Consider the following 20,414-nt stretch of genomic DNA (forward strand, 5'->3'; position numbering starts at 1 on the left):
ACGACCATTTTGATATTTGTGTAACTTCCTTGTGTGCTGAAAATTCCAAAATTTGTTTAGAAAATACTTTAGGATGTGTCCTACATCAAACAACACAGTTTACTTAGCTCTACGAAAGAGCAACTTGTATAAATAGAGACATACCAAAAATAACTTTAGAAAATGATTTGTATGGAAGGCTAGTATTGATTTTTATATAATACAGATCATTGTTTAACCAAAGCACAGATTTTGTAGTAGGTCTCAAGGACAGGTCCTTAAGGATTTCAGACTCAGTTCACATAAATAACAAAAATAGTACTTTTGTTAATTGCTAGTTTCCAACTTTCTGGAACGTCACATAACCTAAAATTGGGGGGCGGGAAAAATATATTTTCAATGAGGGAAATGCCTTGAGGCATTTTGAGTCCATTGTTAGTACATATGTATGATTTTCGTTGAACGGGTAATGTTGTGTCATCTGAACCAGGGACCTGCAATCTCCTTATGATTCACTGATGCCAACTCTGCTTTTCTCTTGAGCTCCACTGTCACCTTAACGCATGAACCCAGTAGAAATGGAGATTTTAGATATCAGTTCCTGAAAAGGCCTTTTGCATTTTGTGATTTAGCACTTTCCTATCTTCTCTGTTTCTCTCCTCAGTCTCTCTATATGCCTCTTTTCACTTTTGTCCCTTCAGGGTCTTCCTTCTTGTTTCCACTGCCTTTTTCTTGCTGTCTCAGGCCCTTCTGGTCCCATGGTGTTGGTCTTCTTCATTTAAGTCCATTTCCTTCCATATGTGCTTGTACATCCCTTCTTTTCCCCTGTATGAGTCCGGGCACTTCCTCATCTGGCCTCTCTTCTCTCCTTTGTCACTTCCATTGATGGTTAGCTTTGTTTCCCTTGCTAGCACAATCTGTGTTATAATCCTTCATGGTTTTAATATCTTATATTCTTTTTTTTTACTGAAGTATAGTCAGTTACAATGTGTCAATTTCTGGTGTACAGCATGATGTCCCAGTCATGCATATACATACATATATTTGTTTTCATATTCTTTTTCACTGAAGATTATTATAAGATATTGAATATAGCTCCCTGTGCTATACAGAAGAAATTTGGATTTTTTAAATCTATTTTTATACATGGTGGCTAACATTTGCAAATCTCAGACTCCCAAATTTATCCCTTCCCACCCGTTCCCCCCCCCGTAACCATAAGATTGTTTACTGTGTCTTTGAGTCTGTTTCTGTTTTGTAGATGAGTTTATGAGTACTCTTTTTCTCTCTCTCTCTTTTTTTTTTTAGATTCCATATATAACTGATACATGGTATTTTTCTTTCTCTTTCTGGCTTACTTCACTTAGAATGACAAGCTCTAGGTCCATCAATGTTGCTGCAGCAAATGGCATTATTTTATTCTTTTTTATGGCTGAGTAGTATTCCATTGTATAAACATACCACAACTTCTTTATCCAGTCATCAGTCGATGGACATTTAGGTTGGTTCCATGTCTTGGCTATTGTAAATGGTGCTGCTATGGACATTGGGGTGCATGTATCTAATACTTTATATTCTTGACATTTACTTTTTCCATCCACCCCTTAAGATTTGAAGGCACTCCGTTTGTGAAACTTCTTGATAGTGTCTCCGTAACATATTTTTTCGATTTCCCACAATAGTTGAGGTGTACCAAGGTCCATTCAGGAGGTGAGAAGTGTCAAAAGTTGAGATGAAGGAAGACAGAAGTAAAATGATGGACCTGAGACTAGGAGAAGAGGAGGAGAAAAAGCAACTAGAAGTATGACAGGGGTACACCAGTGAGGTTGGTGGGTCTCCGGAACTGCCCCAAAGGCCACCTCAGAGCATCAGTGCCCTGGGATCCCTGCCCTCTTTTGTAATATGCTGCGTATAGAAATAACATATCCTTATGAGGGAAAGAGAAAAATCACCCCCTTTACCATTTTGTATCACTTACCTTTCATTCTCTTTCCTGGGTTCTGCTGCTTTTTCATTTTCTCGTTTCTCACTCCCCTATCCTCCTAATTTATCTCCATTTCTACTTATAAGCTCCTTTCCTCTTTATAGTTGAGACGTTTTCTTGAGTTAAACATTGCACTCAAAGTAATTTCTGTAGTATAATTCACATGTAAGTAAGAATTCTCATATTTAACCTGAACGTGAATACCAATAAATAACAGAATGACCGAGAATTGGGGAAAGTGGTTTTTAATGTATTTATACTTAAATAAAGTAATTCTTGCTTTCAGTTTAAGATTGTTCCAGAAGTTTGACAATTTCCGGATTCTCGTTTGTGGAGGAGATGGAAGTGTAGGTTGGGTTTTGTCAGAAATTGATAAACTCAACTTGAATAAACAGGCAAGTGCTCATTCTTTTCATTGCTAGTTAACATGAATGTATCCTAATCTAGTAACTCAAGAAGTGCAGAAATGACATAGTCCCTATGTCTCAACTTGTCTGAGGTCTTCTGTGGGGCTCTCTTTCAGTGTCAGCTGGGAGTCCTGCCTCTGGGTACAGGAAATGACCTGGCCCGGGTTCTTGGCTGGGGAGGTTCATACGATGATGACACCCAACTTCCACAGATACTGGAGAAGCTGGAACGAGCCAGTACCAAAATGCTGGACAGGTAATAATAACAAATTCTCTTCTAAAACTAGGTGGAAAGTGGCATACTGATACCCTTTTAAAAAAAATATTTTATTTACTTATTACTGTATTATTTAATTATTTTATTCTGGTGGGAGGGAGGTAATTAGATTTGTTTATTTTTAGCAGAGGTACTGGGGATTGAACCCAGGACCTTGTGCATACTAAGCACACGCTCTACCAACTTGAGCTATACCCTCCCCAACCCATATCCTGTTTTGATAATTAAAGTTTTACTGACAGTAAGCCCATGAAGGCAGAGACTTCCCATACTTGCCCACCCCTGAGATCTAGAACAGAGCCTGGCATGGAACAGACACTCAGAAAATACGTTTTGGGAGTGAATGAATGAGTTATAAAAACAAACAAAAAGCAAAAACCAAACAACCTGAGTAAATTGGTCTAATGAACCTATTATTTTAAAGATAGAGTTTATGTTGATAGTAATTACCTTTAACTGATATTTGGGTCAAAAATCTTAAATGGTTAATGAGGGCGGGAGGGAGTACGTCTGATGAGTATGATGAAGGCCCCATCATCTTCTGGTTTCATTAAAACTAAGAATGACACATAAACTTTAGATACGTTAGAGCATCTCTTCTTAATTATACATATTGAGGAGGAACTGAACCAGTAAAATATGAAATACTAAAAGAAAAAATCCTTTCCCAGGGACAGGGAAGCATTAGGAAGACAGCTTCATATGAAGGAACCATCACCGTGTTTACTGGATCCTTGATTGCATCTTCTTAACTGCTTCCTCTCTAAATACCCCACATATAAAAAAGGCACCACAGGGTGTGTATGCTGAGTTCTGTGGAGGGGGCATTTAGAACTGGGGTGTGGGGAGCAGTCAGGACGCAGTAAGCAGTCACCTCCAGCATCAGTAGAAGGCGAATATCAAGATCTCATAACCTGGAGCTCATATGAATCAAAACAACTTTGATAGGATTAGCCATCTGTGGAACTCTTCCCGAAAATAACAAAATCTCATCAGGGAGCCACCAATCTAAAATGTAATTACTCTAAAATAAGCTATAACCTAATTAATTGTAACCTCGCCTGTCATAAGGTAATGCTGTCACGGCTGATTCTTTGGCTGACAGGATATTTTAAAAGAAAGCTGGACGTTCGTCTGTGTTTATCCAAAACAAGTCATGAGAGGGGTCCCCCAGTAGTTTGGGAGCAGAAAGTGGACTCAGTATCCAGTCTTTGAGGGAGGCTGGAGGTGATTTCCCAGATGACTGCCCAATTCAGAGCTTTCCAAACCACACAAGGTATTTTAAATGGCTTTTTGTTGTCAATTTAAATACCACTCTTCCCCACATCCTTGGAAACGCTCTGAGGCATTTCCTTTGCTCTGACTGTGTGCTTTTCCCTCGTATGTTATAAAAATTAACTTCTCCAGGTGGTTAGCCAAGAAATAGCACCCCCATGGTAAAATTCCTTAATTCAGACCAGCAAAAAAAAAAAAAAAAACATACACACAAGAAAAAAAATCAAAGTGGATTGAAAAACCTTGGACTATTGTCAGAAACACAGAAATATTTTGTTCTTTCTTTATTAAAGAATATGATTTGTAAAGACCAGGTGAAAAAAAATGGATGTTTCATAATATTCCACATCCTAGAAGCTTTTTTATATATATTAATTTATTTGATCCTCAAAACGACACTGTGGTTTTGGCTAAGAAAAGCATTATTATGACTGTTTTACAAAGATGAAAACTGAGTCTTGTGGAGACCGTGGGAGGAAGGAATGACTGATAATTTTTGTCCACCTGCCACTTCATCTCGTTTAATTCTCACTACACACTTAGAGATGGCTAATATTTTATCATCTCCATCTTACAGGTAAAAAGGCTCAGGAAGATTTTATATTATTGGTGTCACATAGCTAAATAAGTGGTTGAATTGGCTCTCTAAACCCCAGTGCAGACTCTGCTTCCCAGGGGCTTTGCTCAGCGCCACACTCTCTTTTTAATGCACGTGCTCACCAAATGGGTCCTTACCTTCTGGCGTCCAATAGGCAATAGCTGGTACCAAAAGGCATCCCTCCCTGATTCCTGCTGCCACTTGCTCATGTTCCTTCTGCCCCAGCCATTACCTGTCAAGGGAAGAAGGTTAGCGTGGAAGGTACAAGGAACTTAAGACGTGTGGGTGGATTTCTTTCCCATTTCTTTAACTGTCCTTTAACCCGAGGAGTATTTCCAGCTCTCTGGGACTTGACTATCATGTTTCCAATTGTGAGTTTCCCTATTTGAAGTTCACAAAGTGTAATTATTTTATTTGTTCTCAGTATTACATCTGTTCTCTGCACTTAAATATAAGCTTTATTAGGGAAATTTTACTCAATTTTGTATTTGCAGACTCTGGAATACTGTCTGTCACTTTGAGACGTTCAGTACATATCTGTTGCGCAGATGGATGAACGAATGAATGGCTTTTTGTGATCAAATATATATAGTATATTCATGTCAAGAGTTGAGTAGTAGCTATACTCAACTATTTAATTTACACATCTTAATATGTAACCTATGTCTTTTGGGGAATTTTCTCAGAATTTTCGTTTTTATGCAAAGACATTAGTCTGAATGATATACTAGTTTCTGTTTAAATACTGATGCTAACCTTGGGATTTTCCTGCAGGTTCTATCACTGGCTTCCACTGTGATGTGCTTTTCTTAAAATTCATATGTCACAGTTCTGCTTTTGTTATGCTTTGTGTCTTGGAAAAATCTTTAACCACAAACTGTTACTGACATTGATAATGTCCTTTCCCAAATATCCTTCCCCAATCTTGAAACTGCGATTTTAGATAGAAGACTGGATTTATCTGGAATTGACTGCTTTTCTCTAACACCAAATGATTCAATGTCTGGTCTGACATTAATATTTACAGCCAATTGAAATACATGTGCTTCAATGACATATTATTTCTATTAACATTTTCCTCTCAATCCCACGCTTACTTTCTTAATGTAAGAAGGGAGATTTAGCTGATTTTCATTTCATGGCTTTATAAGCTGACTGGGCAAGACTGTTACATCAGAATGATTTACTTTTCATAGGTCATATGCATTTGTTTAATCTAGGACACTGTTTTAGAATTTCAGGCTGTGACCCATAGTTAGAAACTGCAGTTAGCATTATTTAAAAAGTGAACCAGAAAGAAATAGAAGTCAGAATGCATTGCACCGAGTGAGGAGGGGAGGTGTTGTTACATCTGTGCATTTCTCTCTGTGGGCCATGGCCTTAACATGTTGGGAGGTCATTAGAGAATTGGTAAGATACGGAAATCATAGGCTGTGAATTCAGCATCTCATGAGATTACCAAAACTCCATCTCTTCCCATATTTGGTTGTTTTAGAACGCAGTAAACCATAGTTCATGAATAGATATGCACATATGTGTGTTTGAGGTGAGAACAAAGTCAGTTTATTAAATTTTAAACGAATCTTAGACCAAAGTTCTTCTCCTTTCAGGTGGAGTATAATGACCTATGAACTCAAATTGCCACCAAAGTCTTCTCTACTTTCAGAACCTCCAGAAGCATCTGAAGAATTTTATGTAAGACTTTAATCCTTTACGTATTTATCATTTGAAAGTGGGGGTGAGTGTCTTGAGCAATTAAAAAAAACCTTATAAGATATGGTAGCATGTTTACTTAATTGTAATTTTTTTTGAATTTGAAGTTTGGTCTCATTGACTGCTTCTAGTCCTCTCCCCCAGAGGAAAGAATTCTTATTACTGTGTGGGCTAGAGTCCTTCCAGGGCACCCACCCTAGGTGTGGGAATTCAGCCACGTCACTCGCCCTCATGGGCTTCCGTTACCTCATCCGGAGAGGAGGCCACATGTTGTGAGGATTACAGGAGGTGATGAGTGTGTGGAAAGTACCAGGCATGCAAGATCCGTTGCTCCCACCCCTGATCGTTCATTCCCCCACCCGCCTGCTTCCTCTCATCCACAGGGCTCCGGGGAAGCTGGCTGATGCCGGGTTCCTGTTAGCTTTTACTCATCTTCTGCTTCAGCCTGATTATCAGGTGTTCACCCAACTCCCTTAAATAATCCCCAAACGCATCAGTACTTGTACCCATAATGTTGTAGCGTTTCTCTCTTCCTGCCTCGCCTGCTGTGTGGAGGGTGCATCGGAGCAGGTCTCTAGGTTAAGCCTGTTTATCAAGATCAACCAAGGAAGACAGTGCCCTTCATTCATTCCATCCCTGCTACAGACCATTAATAACTTAGTTTTCATACCTCCCTAAAGATTCAGCATTCTGATTCAATCTCAAAGTACTGGAGGCTTAAGACAGAGCCTAATTTTCAAAGGATTATTCGCAGACTCACTAAGACCATTTGAGCTATGAGAGCTTCTTTTTCCCTCTAGGAAAATTCATCTGTTTCTTTTACAGTGGAAATCTTTGCCACTAAGAAAATTATGAACTTGTCGAAACTAAGGAATGATTACCAGAAACGTGGGTTATTCCTTAAAGAAGCTAATTGTATTTAAATTTTTTCCCTGATTTAAAAGTAGCAACAACTGCTTCTAAAAAATTTGGAAAACTCAAAAATACATCAAAAAGAAAATTAAAAGTTTACCTATAGCCCTGCCACTCAGAGATAATTACTATTAAAGATTAGTGTATTTACTGCTTTATTTCCAGCAGCATTTTTGTTTATTAATAGTATTTTATCCAACTAGAAACATAATGCTTTTTATAGGAGCCAATCTTTTTTCTTAATAGTATTTTTTTGAATGTTATTAGTCTCCAAAGAGACAAAAGAGAGGGATTCTTTTGCACTATTTACTTCAAAAATATATATTTCCTAGCATATAAAATGAAGGTAGACAACTTTACTTTTATCACATATGTGATCACTAACTGTGAGATACAATTGTAACTACACAGAAGGAAGCTGTTTTTTTTTTTTAAATATAAAAAGGTTTTAATGGAACTTCATTTAGTTTGGTTTCTTTTTAAAATATTTTATCACATGGGGATAGCATGCCTTAAGATTACAGGTTAAAAGAGTGTGGCATCATTCTGATTTTGCCTTGAAAACTACAGTAAAAGATTTCTTCTTTCTTCTTAGGCTCAACCTAATTTTCGAGCTTATATTTTTTTAAAGAAAATATCTATTTTGGGTTCCTTTATGCGTGACTGTGAAATTATTATTGTTTTTCCAGTTTTCCTTAAAAAGACACAAAATGCAGTTGATTTTCCTATCTTATTAACTGTTAGCTTTCCCCTGGCACTGTAGAATTATAGAGCTTAAGAAATTGTGACGGTTTTACTGATTAATTCCTTATGGCCATAATTAAGTGATCTTATTTGCTGTTGTACTTTTTACACATTGGAAGAATAGGGATTCCATGATTTCCTTCAGTAGCAATGACGGTACCATTGTCCAATCTGATTCTAAGGTTTGAGGTGTATACAGTGCCCAGAGGCTCACAGTTAGTTATTTAAGAATGAAATAAGATATTATTTTTTCTTTTAATTTATGTGTATTATTTTTCTCAAATGATTATGAAGTTGTTAGGGCATAAATACTTATTAATTTGTTCAGACTTAACTACTTTTAAGTATTTCTTTTAGCCTAGGGGCACTGTGATGAAATTATTAAGACACTAATGATGCCATGAGCCTAGAAAGTTTGGGAATCTCTGGTCTTGTGGGAGGGACAGATAGGAAAAGATCAGCAATGTTTAAGTTATTTTCAGGGTGTAATCGCCACACAGAAGAGAGGGTTCTTAGCCTGGCAAGTTCAGTGAAGTGTTTACAGAGGAGGTTGTACCTAAACCGGGTTTTCAGCACAAAACAGAGAAGGAGGAATTAGCCAGTTGAAAAAGAGCATTCCGCAGAGCTTGATAGTAAGGCTCTTGGTACATTTGGGATGCTACGAGTAATTCTGTAGAGTTAGAGCTTACGGTGCAAGGGAAGAGCATCAAAAGACAGGGCAGAGCTGAGGAAAGAAGAGTTTGGATCATGGAGAGTCTTAGGAATTATGGAAGCTCTTGCCTGTTAGCTGAATAGTTTTGACTTTCTAAGAACACTGAGACATGTTAAGTGGGGATGTGGCATGATCAGATTTGCACTTTAGAAAAAAATCACTGTGCTGTGAAGTGGAGAATGATCTGAAAAAGGGGCAGGAGAGACAGAGGAAGCCCAGCCAGGCGGCTGTTAAAATGATGTACTTGAGAAATGATGAAATTTGCATTTGACAAATACAGTTAAGCATAGACCAAGACTTGCTTGGTCAGCGAGTGGGGGACAGTACAACGGGGTAGGACCCATCCTCACCGCTGGGCCCCTCGCTTGTCTGCAACTCTTTAGCTGTGGGTCTTAGGCAAATCACTCCACTCACCCAAGCCTTAGGTTTCGTGGCCATAAAACAAGATAATCAATGGGATAAATACATAGAGTACTCAGTCACAGTGCCTGGTACACAGTAAAAAATGTCAACTATTATCATTACTTCCTAATGCTGCTTAGTGACTCCATAATCGTTTTATAAGTGACATCCATAGTTTTATCCTTGGATGTGGAGGTTATTTCATTTTCCTCTGGAAGAGGTTATATTCATTGCCTTTGGTTATTTTTAATGGACAAAAACTTGGATTTTTAAATTTAAATTCAAATGGAATTAATGATAGTTGTCCCCTACCTTCTTAGGCTTTTTGACAATCTACCCTGTAGGAAAAAAAAATATGAGGTCAATTTCTTGGAAGAGTATTTTCTTTTTTGCTCTTTTAGAAGATATATTTTTATTTTTTTCTAATCTGAACTGTAAAGGTGTAGTTTTTAATGTTTAGACCAGGGATCAGTAAGTGGATTTGTGAGTCAATGCAATATTCTGTGAAACTTTGAGTTTCCTCCCTCCTCTCCTTTCTTTCATGTGAAATTTCTTTTCCATACGTGGTCTGCCTTTGAAGGACAAAAGATAGACGCTTAAAAGAATAGGACAGTGATTAGACACCGGTGGCCCTGGTTGTAAATCAGGACTAAGATCCCTTTGGGAAGAGGGTAGTCAGGAAGGCTTGTGGGATGGGGGAATGTCAGTAATTGAATCTTCATTTAAGTCTGAATAAACTGCTGCAGATTGATAAAAAGCAATGAAAATGCGTCAAGTAGGAGGGTAAAGGAGGCCAGCTTGAATAGAGCAGATGGCTTACTCTGGGCATTTTTGAGCTGTGTGACATGGAATATAGTTGAGGCAAACATATGATGGACGGCTCTGAATATGAGGCTGTTTAATTATTGTGCACATTTTTACACATTAAAAAGATGTGTTCTTTAAACAGAATGTTACCATTTGAGTCAAACAGATAAGGGGGTATGGGGCTCCTTTAGCATTTTGATTATTAAATTATTTGCGAGAAATACTTACTTATGTGATTGTATGACATGCATTCAGCATTTTTTAAAATTTTTGTTGAATTGTACATACAGAAAGGTGCACATATCATAAACATACAGTTTGATAAATTTCCACAAACTAAATGAACCCGTGTAATCAATACCCAGACACAAGGCAGCATTACCAGTACCCCCAAGCCCCGTTTTCATTCACCACCCCCACCTCCCACCCCAGTAACCACTAGCCTTCCTTTCTAACAGCATAGATTAATTTTGTCTGTTTTTGTATTTTATAAAATAGAATCATTTTGTGTGTATACACTTCTTTGTCTCTGAATTCTTTCCCTAAATATTATGTCTATGAGATCCATAGTGACACGTCATGCATTCTCATTGCCCTATAGAATTCCATTCCATGAGTATATTACAGTTTGTTATCCATTCTACTATTGATTAGATGCTGCTATGAACATTCCAGTTCCTGTCTGGCGGTGCAGGCACTCTGCCCTTCTTTTGGGTATAGATGTAGAATTGCTGAGTCCTACACTATTAAGCATACATTCAGCTTTAATAGAGACCACCCAACAGCTTTCTGCAGTGTTGTATCAATTTGCACCCCCACCAGCAGTGTATGAGAAGCCCGTGTCTCCACAACCTTGCCAGCACTTGGCATATTCGAGCCATCGTTGTTGTTTTCGTGTTAGCTGTTCTGCAGGGACGTAGTGGTACTGTATGGTGGTTTTAGTTTCTATTTGCCTGATGGCTGATGAGGATGGTCACCGTTTCATCTGCTTATGGACCATGTGTATATCTTCCTCTTTAAATTTCTAGTCTTTTGCCTGTTTTTATTAGGTTGTCTGGCTTTTTTTTTGTACTGACCTATATTATAGGAGTTTTTTTTCTTATTTTCAGCTATTTGACATTAACAAAATTTTTAAAGGAGTTTGTGAATTTTTCTGAGACTCTGAATTAAAGAATTCTAGAAACTAAGATCCTTTCCTAGAAAGGAAATATTTGTCTATTTTGTAGAATGACTCTTTCATATATATTATATATTTCATTAAAGCCATTTATGTTTCATTATAGCCATTGCCCTGTATCACATGTTATAAATAGTCCCATTTTCAAGGCAAAAATGAGTTGTATAAATGCCAGCAACAATAATACAGTATAGATTTTTTATTTTTTCAGATGACAATTTATGAAGACTCGGTTGCAGCTCATCTTACAAAAATCCTCAATTCTGATGAACATGCAGTGGTCATATCATCTGCCAAGTGAGTTTTGGAACTTAAGCCATGAAGTAGTTATATGGTGACAATGAAAGGAAAGCTGCTTCCTACCACTTATGTCATTTCTTTGTGATTTTGCCCCAAAATCTCTGCAAAGTAGGTTGTAGAATTAGTTATACTAAATTTGCACTGGTTTTTAAAAAGTCACTTTAGCATCTTATCTGCAGTTGAGTGTATTTAGAGAGTATTTCTTGAAGCTAAATTTGAAACCTTTTTGTCAAAAAGGTGTAATTAAATGTTGAGAGTTTAATTAATCTAGTTCCTATTTTAAAGAAACACTTCTGATTAATTATAATATAAAAAACACATTTTACTATAATTCATTATTTCTGTAAACACTACTATCTAGGAACTGTTTCCATCAGGAAAAGGGAAATGATGGGAGTTTTCAAAATGGCATTTCTCAGCATATTTAAATTATGTAATTATATTTTAATTCAAAGTTATCAGATTCAAAGTTATGATTCCATACATGGAGCCAAAGCTACTTGATTTTATTATCCCAAATGTTGCCTGGCTAGAACTTAGTGTTTAGTCCTGAAGCATCCTATCCTGCTGTCGTGAGAACTGAAATGTCAAGTATGGAAGAGAAACTCACTAAAATTTTCAACTGATAAGCAAAAGTAAGAGCGTGGTCTAGGATTCTGGCTTAGCAAGCAAATATTACTGATATATAGAAAGAGGAGAGAGACAAGAAGAAAAGAAAGGGAGTGGGGAAGTAGTGGAGGAGAAAATACACAAACTTCAGTATGTTATACACTTAATTTCCAAAGAAGTCCTGGGAAGACAAGAGAAATCATTATAAACAAATTTGCTTGTGAAAAAAGTGCAAACGTAGTGACTGTTGTTTTCGATGCCATAACCCCCAGGAACAGGAGGCAGGACTGGGCAATAGGAAGAGAGTTGAACAGCGTAAGACAAGGGAAGCACATTGTTGCCCAGACTGATGGGCTCCAGACGCTCTTTGTTTGATGGCAGTACTGCGGGCGGGTTTTTTGCTTGATGCCACAGTTGAGTTTTTCTTACTTAGTGGTAACTGCTTTACGGGGAAATGTACAAATCTCCAGTTTGTCCCAGGCTTTAGCATTCCCTATTGTCTTTCTCATCTTGGGCTGAATTCATGTACCAAAGTTACTTCCTTAGGTACCTAAGCTGCTTCTACGAGGAAGACATTGATATTTGCCGTCCCTGCCCCAGGAGTCAAATTCTTTTTTATAGGACATTTTAGAGGACATTGCTAGAAGAGACAGAAAGTCGAAATGGAACCTTTTAAAAGTATAACAAATTATAGAATGATTCTTAAGTAAATATTTTATCTGGCTACCTTTCTTGTTTCAAATGTTAGCAAAGCCTTAATATTGGCCTTGGTGTGTTTAATGTGTTTGATTACTGCCTCTTACATTTTGTATATTTTTTCCTTTTATTTTTTAACTAAGATTATAATTGATTTATAACATTGTCTTTTTTTTAATAAAATTTTATGCAGAATCCCAATATTAAAAATAAACAAATTCTATTTTGTTGGCATTAATAAATTGGATAGGATTAAATTATTAGTTATTTATGAGAAAAAATAAGCAGTAAGGTTATAGGTGACAGTTATAGTTTTATATTTGATGCAGTTTCCAATTATTTCTGTATTTTAATTATTTCTATATTATATTTTGTCATGGTTGTAAGGATGCCATTTTTATTTAATTGAAGATAATTTCCTTGCAACCATGTATCCAAAATAAAATACAGAAATAACCGGAAACTACATTGAATATAGTGCAAGATTTGCACAAAAATAATGAATTCTAAAGTGAAAGCTAATATACTTATATTGTTTTTCTCTAGTATCTCTAAAGATTTAAGAGCATTTTAAAATTCTATTCTCTATTTCTAAATGAATTTTGAATCAGGCATTTATGGAATCCTTGAAGTGTTTCTGAAAAACAGCTCTAAAGCCACTGAAGTAAGTCACAGTGTTGTAAGTCTCAGGTCCTAAATGAGATTCAGCCATTTTTCTGGCTTTGTGATCTGTGTCTGTTTTATCAAGGATAAGAATGGAAAGAATGCCTATCCCTCATGGAACTGTTAGAATTAAGTTGCGTAATGAAATAAATATAGATCCTATAAACTACAGAGTGCTGTATTACGTTGTGATGGCATCACTTCATGTTTTCCCAATTGCATTTCAAATATTTTCTTAGACGTTGGCCTGGCTCCTCACCGAGGCGCTCCTCCTAGCCTTGGCTTCGGATTTCTCCCTGACAGGCTCATTTGCCTTTAAGCAGATTCTCTTCCAACCTTGGTCCCCTCTTGTTACTCATCCAACCACCCTACCTTTACAACCCCAGATTAAAATTCTAGAAGTTTTGCCATAAAGAGTTTCAAGAGAAGAAAGAGGGGGACAATATGTGGTAACTTTGTCCCAGTGATATAGTATATTTTTACATTAATTTTTGTTATGGACTTTTTTCAAACATACAAAAAATAGAGACACCAGTTATAATGATTTCCCACCACACGCATCACTCAGCTTCAGGACTTATCAACATGTTGTCATCTGCTCCCCACTTTCTCTTGCTAGAGTATCTCTAAACAAATCCCAGAAATCATTTTATTCCACTTTCAGTATGTATAGCCAATCATCTTTTTTAAGTCTAATAAAATTAATAATAATTACTCAGTCCATATTCAATTTCCCCTAATTGTTTTGACTTGTTTTTTTTTTTCTTCAAGCAGTTGATTCGTTCAAATCAAAATCCAAACAGGGTTCACATCTTGCACTTGGGTTTTATGTCCGTAAGATTTACAAAATCTATACTAGTTCTCCCTGCTTTAAAAAACAATGTGTTATGGAGGCTTGACATACACACAGTAAAGTGATCAAATGATAAAGGTACAACTTAGTGATTAGAAAAAAATAATACACACACATATTCACGTACACGTTCTTTTAACCACCACCTAGGTAAAAATAAAGAACTCCCTTCTTTGGTTAATGCCATTTACTTGTTGAATGGGACTGTATTAAGGCAGAACGTTTTAACTAAACCTCTTATGCGTGTTTATATTTATTTCATAAAATAGTAATTCTCAGTAGCCTAAGCTATTTTTAACTTCTTTAAAATGTTGAAAATGCTGATGGAAAAGCTGTGTTTCATCAGCATAGCTAATATATAGGTTAAAAAATGTAGGCAATCAACATAAAGCCAACATTTCTTTGACTTGGGAATTTTGTCAGTTCGGTGCGGTCACATGAGTTATTTTCCGAGATTCTGAAGCACTAGTTAGTATAGACATCGTTTATTCATAAAAATAAAAAAACAAGTTATTAAGTCAATGCAGTTTATGCTGTAGACAAAAGTTCTCAGAAAATGGGATCATTAACAGGAAAAAATAGTAAGATTGGAACCATTGTCCTATAACCATAGAATTTTAGATTTAGAATCTATCTTAGAGATAATTTAGGCCAACCCCTTCACTGAAAAATGAGGTAGAATATGTTAGAATCTTTCCTCAGAGCACATCGTAGCTAGGGGTTTTAATATATTATGTATTGATACTTGTCAGGCACCTTTAATTTCTGATTGGAACTTGTTTGTATTGGATGAAAAATAATTTTTCGCATAGTATGATCCCTGCCTACCAATATGTGGTTCTTTTTGGGCACCATTGCCCTGTTTTTCTTAGTGTAGCATTGCATGTTTTCTTGTCATTTACCCCTATTTAAAAAAATAAGTGGAAAACTGATAAATGAAGGTACTGCTACTGGCGATGTGTAGATCTCATAAATGTAACATAATTGAGGTGATGGTGGAAATCACCCAACATGCTACCTGGGGACAGTTGTTAGCGTCAACTGAATATCTGGTGCCCACATTTAATTGTGTTCAGCTTGGAAGGGAGAGAATAAAACAAAACAATGAATTGAACAATGCTGGAAAAATCTCATCCAAGTTATGACTAACATTAATTAAAGATGTAATTAGGAATTTAAAATATTTTTAGCTCTGTGGGAAGACGCATGTTCTACTTTCATTTATTTGATTTTTTGCACGTGTTTTCTGGAAGTCTTTATGTATTAAAGGGAGAAACTGTATCAGCTGGAAAATGTCTTTTGTGTTACTATAGTAAATGCATCTTAAAATTGTTTTTCCCCAGGCGAGGGTATAGCTAGGTGGTAGAGAGAATGCTCAGCATGCACAAGGTCCTGGGTTCAATCCCCAGTACCTCCTCTAAAAGTAAATACATTTAAAAAATAGAATAAATAAAATAACCTAATGATCCCCCCATGGCCCCCCAAAAAAACCAAAAAAAAGACGAAAAAAATTTTTGTATTTCCCCCAATTTGCAAATTCTCAGTTGGTGTGACTCTGAAATCATACCCTTTTTAAGTATGCATTTGATTTCTACTTTAAAAACCCTACATTCACTATTTAGGTGTAACAGGAAGTTAATTCATTCCTCCAGAATATAAATATCCTCTGTCTTCTGGAATGTGGAACTTAATGGACCATGAAATTCCCCCAACTTATGTGGCAAGCATTTCTCCTAACGCAGGATCGCGCTCTCTCCTGCAGCCTCTGTCTGCCTAGCAACGTGGCACAACTGGGGAAGCTCTTCTTCTGCCCCTCTCATTCCTAGGCTGGTGACCCACCGGTTCTGTCCCTAGGAGTTAATGAAATACCAGCAGCAGTGGCTCTGATAATGTCATGGCATATGCAGTTTTACAAATCCAAGAGAAAATTTTCTCGAGACAGTGTTGTAATAATAAGACCTCTATTTTGGAGTTCCATAAACATGAGGGAAAGCCACTGTCTCCTCTTCCTAGAGGTGGGACATCTTAGGGAATCTCAGTGAAGTCCATTGAAGAAAGTTCATGATAGCCTGCCTTCACAGTTTGAGAAATTCCATGAAAGTATTATACATGAACAAAGAAGACGGAACTTAAACATGGATGAATCTGATAAATGGTAAGCTAGAGTCTATAAGAATTTGAGTTTAAAAGGCCAGCCAAAAAGACTGAAGATTAGGAAATAGTACCTTTTGTCCAAGTGAAATCTACAAATGGTTGCCAAAACACAACAAACAAAACAAGAATTGTTAGGAGTAATTCAATTCTTTCTTAGATGATGAATGTGAAGGTTCAGAGAGTGTGTTTGTTTTTGTGCGTGTATGTGTATATGTGTCCTATATTTATTGAATGGCTCAATTTCATAATACTTATGTATCTGGAAATGTAACCTTTTTGTCAGTCACATACCAGAGAAAATTGTGAGTATAATAGAAAAAGTAATTTCTGGAAACTTTTTTTTCCCTTAAAATTCCTCAACCTCTATCAATGTTAAAGAGAAACATTATTCTAAAATAGTCTGATTTTGTTTTAAAATTCACTATCAGTGCTTGCTACAAAAAGCTGGTCATATACCATTCCTTTGGCTGTAGTTTTTAATCTGATACCAGTTCTGAAGATTTTTGACAAATTTTGTTAGTGTTTCAGATGATTTTTTTTCTTTTAGTCTATTTCTATTGCAAAGAAACCAAATGTAATTAAAAGAAACAAACAGCTAAACCATTTATTAGTGACACTAACAAAACCTAAATTCAATTAGTCTGCATGTTATTGCATTGGTTATCTTAAGGGAATAAATGAATGGATTTACAGAGAATATAACTCAATTCAACTGGCACGTTGGTTTCCAGCATAATACACAACCTCTTTCCTCTTCAAGAACAACATGCTTCCAAGATACCCATATCATGAATAGTAAGGCGACAGTGACACCATTAGTGACAAATTTATTCTTATTTGTTCAACACTGCAGGTTTTGTTATAAGAATATGTAAGGTGCAGGAGATAATGCTTTATTTTTTAAATAAGATCGAAAACTACTCTTCTCAGAAATTTTTAAAATTTAAATATTTGAGAAAGACTTGTTGTAAGCTTAAAACAACTTATTTAAATTATGTAGAACAAGGTTTGTTCATGTGTCCATTTATCACTTAGAATGTTTGAGCTTATCTAAGACGTGTTACCCAGCGGAGAGAAGTTTGGGTTTATAAACAAATGATCCCAATCTTTTAACAGTTTACTTGATTGTGCTTATTTTTAAATATGTTTGTAAATCAAAGCATATCAGCCTGCTGAGTTTCCTGAATTGCACAATTTCTTTTCCTCAAAGGATACTGTGTGAAACTGTAAAGGACTTCGTTGCCAAGGTAGAGAAGGCACATGAAAAAACGTTGGAAAAAGCTGTTGTAGCTGATGCCGTGGCCAGTAAAGTAAGTGGGACACGTTCAGGGCATGAATTTTTTTTACTGAAAATGTTAACGTTGAACTGTGTTTTACAGCAAAGTTGGTTAATTGGCTTTCCTGCCAAAACATTGTAAACCAAGAGAAAAATTACTTCTGAACCAGATATGAGGGTTTAAAATATTCTATTTTATGGTTAACCCCTTTAATACATAGGAAAACTGCATTGCTGAAGACCAATGATCTGAATTTGATAACTCCTTTTTCCCACCGATTGACATTTTGAAGGAGAAATGCACCAGCATCGAGTCACGTGGGGGAAGTGCTGGGTGCCTGGTGTTCCAAGGGGAGACGAATGGTTTTCCATTTCCAGACGGACCTTGGCCACTCAGGTTCCCTCCCAGAATTATTGCTCGGATTCCCCAGACATCATGGTCCTCAGCCTCTTTCAGGGTTCTGTTTCTTGTTTTGCCTTTTTCTTTATAGATATTTTTTTCCCTCTGTGAGCTTTTGGATCCTGAAATAAGAACAGTTTACTGAACCTTAAAGCTACTGTCTTTGCTTTCATTTGTTCAGGACAGGGCATTCTAACAAAAGGCGTGGCTCTCTTGGGCTTTGCAAAGGAAAGATCTCCCCCAGTTCGTGCTATAGATGATGGCTTTGAGTGGAAGGAAAAGAAAATAGAAATATACATTGGGGGCAGGGGGTGGGGAGGGTATAGCTCAGTGGTAGAGTGCATAGCATGCACGAGGTCCTGGGTTCAGTCCCCAGTACCTCCACTACAAAATAAATAAACCTAGTTACCTCCCCCAAACAAACAAACAAACAAACAAATATACATTGTAAGTTTTCCGTCTCTTTCTCTTGTTTTTCTACTCTGTGGAGAGCTTCAGAAAACAGAAACCCTTTGTAGTCACATTTTTTATTTCTCTTAACTATTTCTGCTGTAACTTTGTCGTGGCAGTCATCAGACAAATAAAGGGAGGCGGAAGGGACTGGAAATTGCGTGGAGATAAAAGGTATTTTAGGCAGTAGCATTAACAGTTTCAGTCCTAAGTGTTTCTTTACCCTTAACAGTCCAAGAAAAACAGAAGGAAACAAGGGCTGAGTACCTGTTTGTCTTTCTGCATCATTCTTCTTTATCCTGTGCATATTCCTTTTGCTCCTTCTTTGAGCCAGTAATCCCTTAAGAGCTGTTCACTCCTTTGTAAACCAAAGCTTTGAAGATGAGCTTAGAATAGAAGACTTGGCCAGACTTGGCAGTTTGTGCTCAAAACGGTGCCGTAAGTTGATTACGTTAAACAAAAGTTTATGCAATGTTTTGTATAATGTATAGCAAATTTTGTATAATGGATAAATTGTTTATGTAATGTGTCACTTTATGGTGAAGCTTTTGCTATTTTGTTTTAAGAAAAAATAGGTTTAGGAAAGTTGTAAAGATGTTCACCCATGAAATGGTGTTTGAATACTGGAAGTATAAACCAGTAAATTTAGAGCTTAATTGTGCTATTTAAAAAAATTATGAATTATTTAGTCCACAAGTTGTCTGAAGTACAATTTATAGTAGATAGCCAATCTGTGGTAAACATCAGTGTAGCATCTTTCCTCTAAAATCGAAAACCATTAAGTTATTGTCTTCCATCTCCACTAAACGAAGGTTGATTCCTGTGTTTTTGTTTTTCCGTAGTGTTCGGTCCTCAATGAGAAGCTTGAACAACTGCTCCAGGCTTTGCACACAGATTCCCAGGCTGCTCCGGCTCTCCCAGGCATCGGCTCTCTCATCGTGGAGGAAGATCCCGTGGAATCTTCCAGCGAAGAATCCTTGTGTGAAAGCAAGGAACAACTCTTGGATGACACTGCGAAACCTTCCTCCCAGAAAGCCGTCAGACCGAGGGAAATAATGCTGCGGGCAAACAGTCTAAAGAAAGCAGTGAGGCAAGTCATTGAAGAAGCCGCAAAAGGTAAACAGTCACAAAATCAGCTTCTGAAGAAGTTAGCGGCTCTCCTGTTTGCAGGGCAAGCACAGTGAAATTTTCTTATTGGTAAGACGGGACACCCTTAAACAAATCTCAGAGATAAAGTACACTGGAAACATAAAAATAAAATGGAAGCTTATCTTTAAATAATATTCCCAAAATTAAAATCTTTTTTTACTAAATGGGAACCTAAGTCTTAAAGAAAATCAAACCTCTAAACTACTTTGAACATATTTTCTTAATATTGATTTCCTAAATGTTTGTTGTTTTTTTTAAGAGTTCATAAAATTTCCATCTATATTTTAATTTTTTATATTATTATAATGTCTGTACTTCGAGAATTTTAGTAGTAGACTAAAAGTTAACTTTAATATAAATAGTTAATATCCAAAAACCTTTTACAGCTTATAATTGGACTTGTATTTCATTCTCTAAAATTCTTGTATTTTATTTTTCTCTTCTGCTAAAAATATAATTTTGATAATTTTAAATATTTCCTTTTATAATCTCAGACATCAGATGACTCCAAATTGATTGTTTATTCGTGAATATGAAATTTTGGGGGGTGTATATTTCAATTTTCCTTTCTTAAGCATGTTTTAATATTTGTGGATTTTTATTTTCACTTGTCCAAACAAATTTCTCTTCTTACTGCTTAAAGTTATGGATGAGCAGCCAGTGCACTCCTCTGAACCAGTTAATCAGTCATTCGATTATGATAGCACGGAAACTGATGAGTCTAGAGAAGAATCAAAGGAAGATGATGCAAAGGAGACATTAACTGGTAAGAAAACTATGATAAAATTATTTTGGAATTAAAATGCGATTCTGCTTTCAGTCTTTGAAAGGCTTATCAGTTTGAGATAAACTATTTGTATTTTTAACAAGGCTTTCC

The 20,414-nt window shown here is 36.4% G+C and overlaps 1 protein-coding gene across 12 annotated transcripts in view; it reads left to right on the forward strand.

Annotated features, from left to right (window-relative positions):
• The window catches only part of DGKH (diacylglycerol kinase eta), a 150,794-nt gene that overhangs the window by 97,842 nt on the left and 32,538 nt on the right, over positions 1-20,414 (forward strand). For all 12 annotated transcript variants that reach the window (XM_032496067.1, XM_032496068.1, XM_032496064.1 and 9 more), the window contains 7 exons: positions 2,250-2,358; positions 2,487-2,626; positions 6,131-6,215; positions 11,199-11,284; positions 17,473-17,572; positions 19,231-19,504; positions 20,181-20,303. In XM_032496067.1, coding sequence (XP_032351958.1) covers positions 2,250-2,358; positions 2,487-2,626; positions 6,131-6,215; positions 11,199-11,284; positions 17,473-17,572; positions 19,231-19,504; positions 20,181-20,303 — 917 coding nt within the window. The remainder of the gene's footprint in view (positions 1-2,249; positions 2,359-2,486; positions 2,627-6,130; positions 6,216-11,198; positions 11,285-17,472; positions 17,573-19,230; positions 19,505-20,180; positions 20,304-20,414) is intronic.

Source organism: Camelus ferus, chromosome 14, assembly GCF_009834535.1.
Source record: "Camelus ferus isolate YT-003-E chromosome 14, BCGSAC_Cfer_1.0, whole genome shotgun sequence".
Classification (NCBI taxonomy): Eukaryota; Metazoa; Chordata; class Mammalia; order Artiodactyla; family Camelidae; genus Camelus; species Camelus ferus.